The sequence below is a fragment of the Belonocnema kinseyi genome, chromosome 4 (genome assembly GCF_010883055.1).
Source record: "Belonocnema kinseyi isolate 2016_QV_RU_SX_M_011 chromosome 4, B_treatae_v1, whole genome shotgun sequence".
Classification (NCBI taxonomy): domain Eukaryota; kingdom Metazoa; phylum Arthropoda; class Insecta; order Hymenoptera; family Cynipidae; genus Belonocnema; species Belonocnema kinseyi.
The window spans coordinates 96,824,217-96,833,186 of NC_046660.1; the positions used below are offsets into that span (position 1 = coordinate 96,824,217).

An 8,970-nucleotide genomic window follows, 5' to 3' on the forward strand; every position below is an offset into this window, starting at 1 on the left:
TATTACACCCTATCTCCGTAACGTCGATCTCAAGATCATCTATCGCCTTAGATTTCAAGTCGAAGAGTGATGTGGCACGATTAGTCGTGTACTTCGTGTCCCTGACTCCATTTTAATTAATGTAACAGATACCTCGCCCTTCAAGCGCTCCAGACTGGGGTGAGTGACATACTTCTTCATTGGAAATCCTATTCCTGCTGATGTAATCCAATACAGGAAAAAAGTTTTTAATCTGTTAAAGATTTTAACGAATCATTCCATATTATTTTACAATAACATTAAGTTTTTTAATATTTGCTTGAATAATATAATAGAAAGTAGAAAAGTGCAACGCCTACTAACTATCCTCTCAATTAAAATTCTATTAGCTATATTGTAACTATTTAATCGAAACAAGAATAGTACATTATGTTGAACAGTCAAACTATCAATTTTCTTCTGTATCATATTTATTTATGTATTTCACTATAGAATTGCCTTTTCGAAGTTACTATATATGCGTTTGAGAAAAATAGAACTATTTCTTAAAAGTAAACATATATCGAGCATCATGTTATAGGCTAGCTTTCCATTTTCTGTTAAAAAAATTATTCCTAAACTGCTGAGATAGAATAGTTTCAGTAGCAATGTATGGACGATGCTTGTTTGTAATAAATGTTTATTTCATTTTAATTGTGGTAAAAACTCAATGCATATTTTATATTCACATTATTTTGATTAGCAAATTAATTTCTGCTTTGTTAAATTTAAACAATTATGGTGTAACAATTTTTCATATAAGTGAAACGGTTCGAGACACAAAACTGATCTTTCAAAAAATAAGAAACTTACAAATTTCTTTCTAAACTGCATAAAACTATGTACAAAATAAGACATAATAAGTATTTGAACAAAAAGAATTAAGACTTGATAGCGTCTTGTTTTTAAATGTTAATTGATCAAATAAGCCTTAGTTTTCAAAGCCTTTTAATTTTCGAAATGTGTCCCAATTTATACCTGTAAAATTGGACTTCCCATTTCTTCTGAACTGTCTCCGCTAATTTGTTCATTTCCCGGAAAAACAGAATTTTATGTTTCTTTATTTAAAAATCGGTCAACTTTATCCGGTACCGTTAAAAATTAATATCAATAATGATAAATAAATTAAATAATTACAGGTGAATCATCGCGATTAGGGGTTTTACACATTAATGGGTGAACATTAGTTGATCGATTTCCAGAATAATACTTTTTGTTCAACATATGTAGCTCATTATTTAAATATGTCCTATTTTTTAAAACATTACTTCCCCTGTAAATCTTGAAAAATCACTAATTTCTAAAATCAATAACACAGATAAAAAACGCTAAAGGTGATGTTTTGTGTTTAAAATAGTTTTCAATTACTGAAACAATTAATAATCGTAAAATGATTTGATGAAACAAATCAATCCTTTCTTCGACCGTTGATATTTATTCATAAAAAAAAATCTACGATTAGAAATCAACAATTAATAATCGTCCACTTTCGCTGTTTCATATGATAGGTGGAAAAAGTATAGTCTTTTTAATCTTGTATACTTTAACGCTTATTATTCCGTATTTTCTTATTTCAAAACTGATATCCTCATTTTTCAAACAATATTCAGTTTTTGGAATTCTTTTTAGTTACGTCATGGATAGTTATTTTTCAGATTTATTCGAATGATAAGAGAAAATACTGAATAATAAGCGACATTTCATAAGATTCGAAAAAAAACTAAAAGGTTTTGCATCTTTCCTCTGAAAAGCATCGAGTGGTATTAATTATTTATATGATTGGAAACTGTTTTTTACAAAAAAATTAACGCTGCACATTCACTACCTGCGACATTAATTCCAGACAATAATAACGTTTCATGATTTACAGGATGAAAAAATGATTTAAACAACTTTGAATTATCCTACAAAAATATCACTCAATATTTATTACTTGTGTCAATAATTTCATAAGATGCTAACTTCTTACGATTTGGCGGGGAAATATATTATACCAATAGAAATTGTTTATACAATTGAAAAATATGTTAAACAAAAAAAGTACCCTTTTCATTCATCAACTGTATCATTTATTCCGAAAATCAAGCTGAAAATAGTAACTTTTAATGATTTTGCTGGAAAAAATTGTTTTTAAAAGCAATAATCGTTTAAACAATTGATAATCATTTTTAAAATACTTTAAATATGGTCGCTTATCTAATAAAAATCATTCAAATAATTAAATTGAGATAATTTAAAAAAATAATTTATTTAATTTATTAAATAAATAAAAAAATTAAGCGTCAAAAATTTGAGAAAATTCCATCCTTAGCATGAATTTGATATTAAACTGTTATTTTTAGTTTTTTCGGACATGTTCCTGGCATAATGCAAAGAGGTTGAGTAGGTCAAAATTAAAAGTAAACGCCAATGTTAAATTTTAGCTTTCAATGTAAAATCCACCGATTTCTGGTTGTGCCCAGGTAATGATAACGGTGTCAAAAGATACAGCCACTTAAACACTTTAAAATTTTAAAGATTCGGTCCGAACTGGACTCTTTTAGTATTAAGGGATGCGGATCAATAATATTAGGAAATAGTTATCATGTGCTAGTAAGAAAAGCGGGATGCGATTTCGTAGCCTGACGCGAAACAGCAAACGTGATCCGTTCCACGATTGATTGATGCAACCACGAAAATATGGGCTTAATACTTAAAGGTCTTAAAGGGTCTTTTATACCCAGCCTTTTCTAAATCATGATTTTCGTAGCTTAAAAATGTTTAAAGTAAGACTTATAGCGCCATTTGTCGACAAAGCATGAGTACCAATTCCCCTGAGGTACATTTACGTTAAGCCTACTGCGTCATGCGTGCTTCTGGGGTGCACCGAAGTGGACTGGTGCCGCCAGAGACCCCACGGATAACTTTGTGTTTCAAAAGTGTTACTGACTTCGAAAATTATTTAATCATTTGTACTTATTTATTCTTATATAAATAAGTACATATCATTTTGAAGTATTTAAATTTATTGTAAGTAGTTTAAAAAATAAATTTTCAATAATTAGCATGTCTTATAATATACGATCGAGTATACAGCAGCGTCTACTTGAATATCAACAATTACAGTTCTTGAAAGCATTAGTATGTATTTGATGGTACTACACTTACAAGAACGATTGACCTATTCTCGGCTACCGAGAAAAATCAAAGTTGGTATTAATTGCGTTTTACAATCAAATTTACCAACTGTAAGAGCATAAGTAAGGGTTCAATTTGACAGTAGACAGAGATGTTCTGTCTGTCCAAGAAAAAGGGACCGAAAGTCTACTGAGGGCTGTGCGTTGTGTATGTGACTTATTCGTGATGAACACCGTGTCTTATTCCGCAGCGTCTATTGTAATGGATAAATAAATGTTGTTCTGTATGTTTTATTATAAAACATAAGTTTTCTGAACATTTAAATCATATTTTTAACCGCATTTGCTTTTATTTTTCACTAAATAATTATAAATGTTCAAAAAAACTCTTTTTACATTTGTTCCTAAAATGCATGTTTTGATTTTTCAAAATAAATATGTTTTTCTGAGCATTGACAGAAAACTTCGGTATTTTTTCGAAGTACTATATCTTAAGTATGTTCAGTTAAATTTTTTGCTCTTAATATCCAAAATTAAAAGAAATATCGATTTTTTTGTGAAAAAAGTCAATTTTCCATTTTTTTAGTTTTTAATTTTTTCATATGTCAAAATTAAAAATATATATATTGTCTAGTTGTATCTTATAAAGGATCTGAAAAAGTACACCCAAAAAAATGTCTTCAGCGATCTCCCTCATACTTTATGTTATCACAAAGAGTGGGTTAGAGGGGGGGGGGGGGCTCGTTGGGGGTCCGTTGTTCCGCCCGAGTCGAGCTTTGGAATTGACGTCAAAAGTTTGATATTTCCAAAAATTCCAGTCCCTAGAGTGGAAAATTAAATTTTATCGCACTGACTCATCATCGATCATGGAATCGATCATTTTTACTTTTTTCGCGCAAAGTCCTCAAAATTGATTTTCCTGCGCGGATATTAAAGAAGCGCGTTATGTCTACTGCAAAATGATGCATTTACTTAAATAATTACAGTTTTTGCATTATGATCAAAATATTTTAAAGTGCATTTAAACACACGTATGATTCATTTTTGAATCTATGTAAATTGCTAAGCAAAAAGAAATTGAAAACCTTTTTAAAAAATTAGCATTGTCAGTGTCAAAGTTTTCCCAGTGTCAAAGATTTGTATATAATAATTTTGGAGCCCTTTTTTAATTGAAAATGACGTAAATCCCTGTGTATCCAGTCACAGATCTAAAAATGTCCAACAAAATTCAAAAAATATAAAGCTGTAACAATTTTTAAATGTGACCAATTTTTTGGAAAATTTGGATTGCAAAATGTATAATTAGTTTTCAAAAGCCACAATAAAATCAATGTTAGTGTGCGGAATTCCTGAAACTAAAACCAAGAATCTAACGACCAAATTTGGACAACTACCATAAAATGTTCCTTTTCAAATTTAAGGTAACAATTTTTTCCTAGAAAACAAAAGAGAAAATTTCTTTTTTGACAAAAATTATAAAGAGGAAAGAAATGTGGTTTAAAATTATAAAATTTTAAATAAAATTCTTTTTACTTTTGTCCAAAAAAGAAATTTTGTCCTCTTCTTTTTTATGAAAAAATTGTGTAATAAAAAAGTGCAACATAACAAGCTGTTTTTAAGATAATGTTGAAAGAATTACCTTCACTTTGGTAACTATTTTCACAGGAATAGACAACTTTAGAAATATATTATTTTTTTCAAATTACAATAGGAAAATTGTACAGGTTTTGTCCAAATTCGGTCGTTAGATTCTTGGATTTATTTTTAGGAATTCTGCACGTTAATTTGATTATTGGAAGGTAAATAGCTTTTAAATTTGATTTTAATCCCATTTAAATTTCTTTAATTTAAAAATCAGTGTTATTCGAATAAGTTAATTTTGTATTTAGCTACTTTTTTTGCATTTTGTACCACTGTGCGACGCAGCATCTCGAAATCAATAATATGATTAATTGTCTAAAACCAATTGTGCATAAAGTAAACATGATTTTACCCAAAAATATATTAAAAATATCCTTAAATATTCGAAACTCGAGAGTCCAGGGAAATGGTTTGATATAAATCATTTAAAAATACTTCAATATCCGAAACGTCTCAGAGTAAAAGTTTAGATCCTCGAAACTGCATCCTGAACTGAAAAAGCTCCAGTTTCATAGACCTCTCACAGTCGCACTTAGACCTCTCATTGTAAAATTGTGGATGATTTGCTGTGATCTTTCCAATTGCTTCGGGGTAATCGGGTGTGGCAAACTCGATTTTTCGGCGTGCCATGCAGACGTCTCTTCATATAGGTTCGAGGGGGACCGAGGAGTATTGATATTGAAACGTAAAAAAGATTCAATCAGTCGCGAAGTTTCAACGCCAATCAATCACTCGGCTGGACGGGCGAAGCTCGCGCAGCCCTATGGTGGCGCGTCTCTCGTGGCCCGACGTAAAATGGCCGAGCTCTCGATTTAGCGTCGACGCACTGCAAGCTCGATGCGCTTGCGGCGGGAGCTCAGTAGCCGCTCGAACGTTGGGAGAAGCTCGGTTTTCCCTGAGCGCTTCCTCTGCGAGAAACGTCGTCTTTCAATTTTTGAAAAAAATATCAGGTATAAAAAAGTAAAAATCTTTTTTCTTGCTTAACTGCATCCCCCATAAAGAAACTGTGAAGTAACGCGTTGTTTTCTGATAGAAAAAAAGTGCTTTCGAGATTTTGCATCCTCGATGTTCGGATTATCGGTCCCGGAAGTGGTGTTACTAGTTTCCTGTGATATAAACGGATGTGATTGGTGAACCACGTCGCGTGGTCCTTGAAGCCTGTCAAGCGCGCACGATGGGAAGTAACGTCAAGAAACGACACGCGCGCTTGTTCCTACATCCGCTTCTTCTTTTCCTTGCAGTCTTCACCGGTAAGAGTTTCCCAATTGGTTCGACGATTTGTGATGATGAACAGTGATTCAATGAAGAAAACAAAAAAAGAACTCATTTTAATCTTGAAAGTTCAAAGTTCTTTGAAAGGTGGATATCGGAACGAAACTTGAGCGACGCTTCAAAATCCGGTTGGGTAATAGAAATTTCGATTTCTGCGGGAAAGATCTATCTTGCCTAGTAAATGTGATTCAATTCGCTGAAAATCAGATTCGCAAAGTTGGTCCGATACTTTCCATAAACTCTTGCGTGAATCCTTTAACTTTGCAAGGAAGAACCTGAAGTTTCCGATGAAAGCACGCTGCCGGTTCTCCGCTTATCGAAGTCCAATCAATTCAGTTGTCGATTTCGCATTCAAGAGAGTTAAAATCTTTTATTTTTAAGGATGCATCAACACATTTTTATGAGTAGTAGCTGTTTTAGAAAGTTAAGAATATAGAGAATCCGTATTCTTTGCTAAAATAACACAAAGATTTTTGAAAATCTTTCAAGATTTTTATCTGATATTAAAAATTCTATAGATTTTACAGACTACTGGCAAATTTTAAAGTCATTTTTCTCAACTCTGGAAATAATAGGACGAAATATTTACTTTTGGTAATCGGAATCTTTAGAAATGAGAGTAAAGGAATGCTTTTTAAAATTTGTGAACCTCTCTTTCAGGTTCAGAGTTTAAAGATTAAATTATTTAACTCGAAAGTTGTGTCTCTTTAGAGCATACAAAATATTACGCAGTAAAATCTTAGGTTTTGAATATATAAATTTATTTTTATAGATAACAGATAGCAATACTTAAGCTTTAACATTTTTGCAGCGTTCAATCTCGAGGTTTTGTAATACACATAAAAAAATGTAATTGAAGTCTTGCTCAAATTCTGCAGAATATAAACTTGAAATTTCTTATTTTTCTTTAAAGGTAGACATTAGTTCTAAAATTTGTGACCGTTCATGAAACAATTTCTCCAAATTAATTAAGTATAATATCGTTTGTTGAAAACGAAAATAAAACTGGCAGCAGATTTAATAAAATTCAATGAAATTATTTTTTAATTGTGGAATCTCCTGATTCTTGTATATTTAAAAAATATATATATAATAGACTTAAACCCTTTATCGAAGACTTGAAACTTTAGTTACGAATTCACGTATACCTCGTGACAAAGATGAGTGATTGAAACAAGAAGATCCTTTTTCACAGAACAAAATTCCTTTTTAATAGAAAAAAATCAGTAAAAAACGAGAAAAACGTTTCCACTGCATAAATCTCATAATAATTATACACAAGATAAAAAATGCATTTACATTGTAACATCCTTATTAAATAGACATCTATGTGGCCAATTAAATTATTGAAATATTATAATATCATTATACTGTTTAAAATTAAACAATAGCACGATGAAACCACCTACATTTCTACAACTAAACATAAAAATCTCCTTTCAACTAAGTTTTATTATCCTGATTCCAAATTTTATGGAGAAGAAATTAAGATAAGAGCCAAATAAATCAATTTTTTCAAAGGTTATAAATTATAAAACAATAGTGCAGAGAGCATGCTTTAACAGCAACTTCAACCTATTAATGATGAAAAAATAAATATATTAACGGTATATGGTATTATTAATTTCTTTATCAATTGTCTACAAAATTTACTCCTTTCATCCTCAAAATTAGAAAAAGAACCCTTTGGTTTTAAAATCTTTTGAAACCGAAAATCTTGTTTCGTTTCATTCCCTACAATTACATTTATAGCATTTAATCTAGTTGAAAAAATTCCGAATCGTTAATAACCAAGCTCATAGAAAAAAAATGTATGCTTATTTTAATTTTCTTAACATATTAATATACACTTGTGCCGTATAAATTCTGTTAAACTTTGAGTAAGTTATTAATTAAAAATTTAAATAGGTTGATCCCAATTATTGTACTTTACAAAATTAAATGCTAAAAGTACTGTGCTCTGGAATCAGAGAACTAGCTTTAAGTAAATCAGGTAGTTATACCAAATTCTACTTGCCATTTCAGAAACTAAGGCGGTATTAAATTTAACATCTGTTTTTGCTCTGTGATCGCCGGATTGCATGTACGCTTTAGCAACTCCATTCAAGCTGCGTGAATGAATTTACTGAAAAAGCAAATTTCCATTTCGCGTTGTAAACTAGCAAACCTAATTGGAATATAGCCAGGGAAACTGTAATATAATGTTGGAACGCGTTTCTGGTATTAATAATGAGCCAATAGCAAGGAAGTTCACGCTACCTAGCATGAGTATTCGAGCCTATACATCATTCCTGTCTGGCTTCAATGGACTCAAACTTTGATTCTTCGGCAGATTAGTAGCTAATGCTAGAATAGATTGTATCGATCAAGTAAAATATTAAATGCTTGTCAAATCTGCAATTAATCTAAGTATTTGATAAGAGGATTTTATACTTCAGCGAAACTTGTTATATGTTAACTGACTTCAATATACAAATTTTATATAGCAGATAATATAATTTTGGTGCATCTGAGCCCATTATATAATTTAATATTTATATTAATTAACGACTTTTATTATAAAATTTCTTGTATGTGAGCTCAGATATATTATTATTACACCGTTAAGCCATTTCCCTTTCGGGGTAGGCGTGACTCACTCGGCAGGGGAAAGGAGTAGTGTGTGGAAGGGATAGAGATTTTTCAGATTGATCCAGAATTCTCGTGTTATTTAAGTAAATAACACGTTCGTTCCGCAACACTGCTCCAACCCAGTTTGCTGATCAATCTCTCTAGCAATCACCCCAAGCGAAGAACCTCACAAAGTCGTTATGTAAGGTTTCCCACTTGGGTCCATTAATAGCCAAGGTCTTTGTTTCAGGTGTCATTCACTCTACTGACACTCTTTTTATTAACTATTTGCCGCCATACTTTCCTGTCCTGG

General features: G+C 31.2%; 1 protein-coding gene across 1 annotated transcript in view; it reads left to right on the plus strand.

The window, feature by feature from the left end:
- The first annotated feature begins 5,658 nt into the window (after nt 1-5,658).
- The window catches only part of LOC117171339, a 204,736-nt gene continuing 201,424 nt past the window's right edge, over nt 5,659-8,970 (plus strand). Inside the window, exon 1 of the mRNA XM_033358567.1 lies at nt 5,659-6,025. Coding sequence (XP_033214458.1) covers nt 5,950-6,025 — 76 coding nt within the window. The 5' untranslated portion in view covers nt 5,659-5,949. The remainder of the gene's footprint in view (nt 6,026-8,970) is intronic.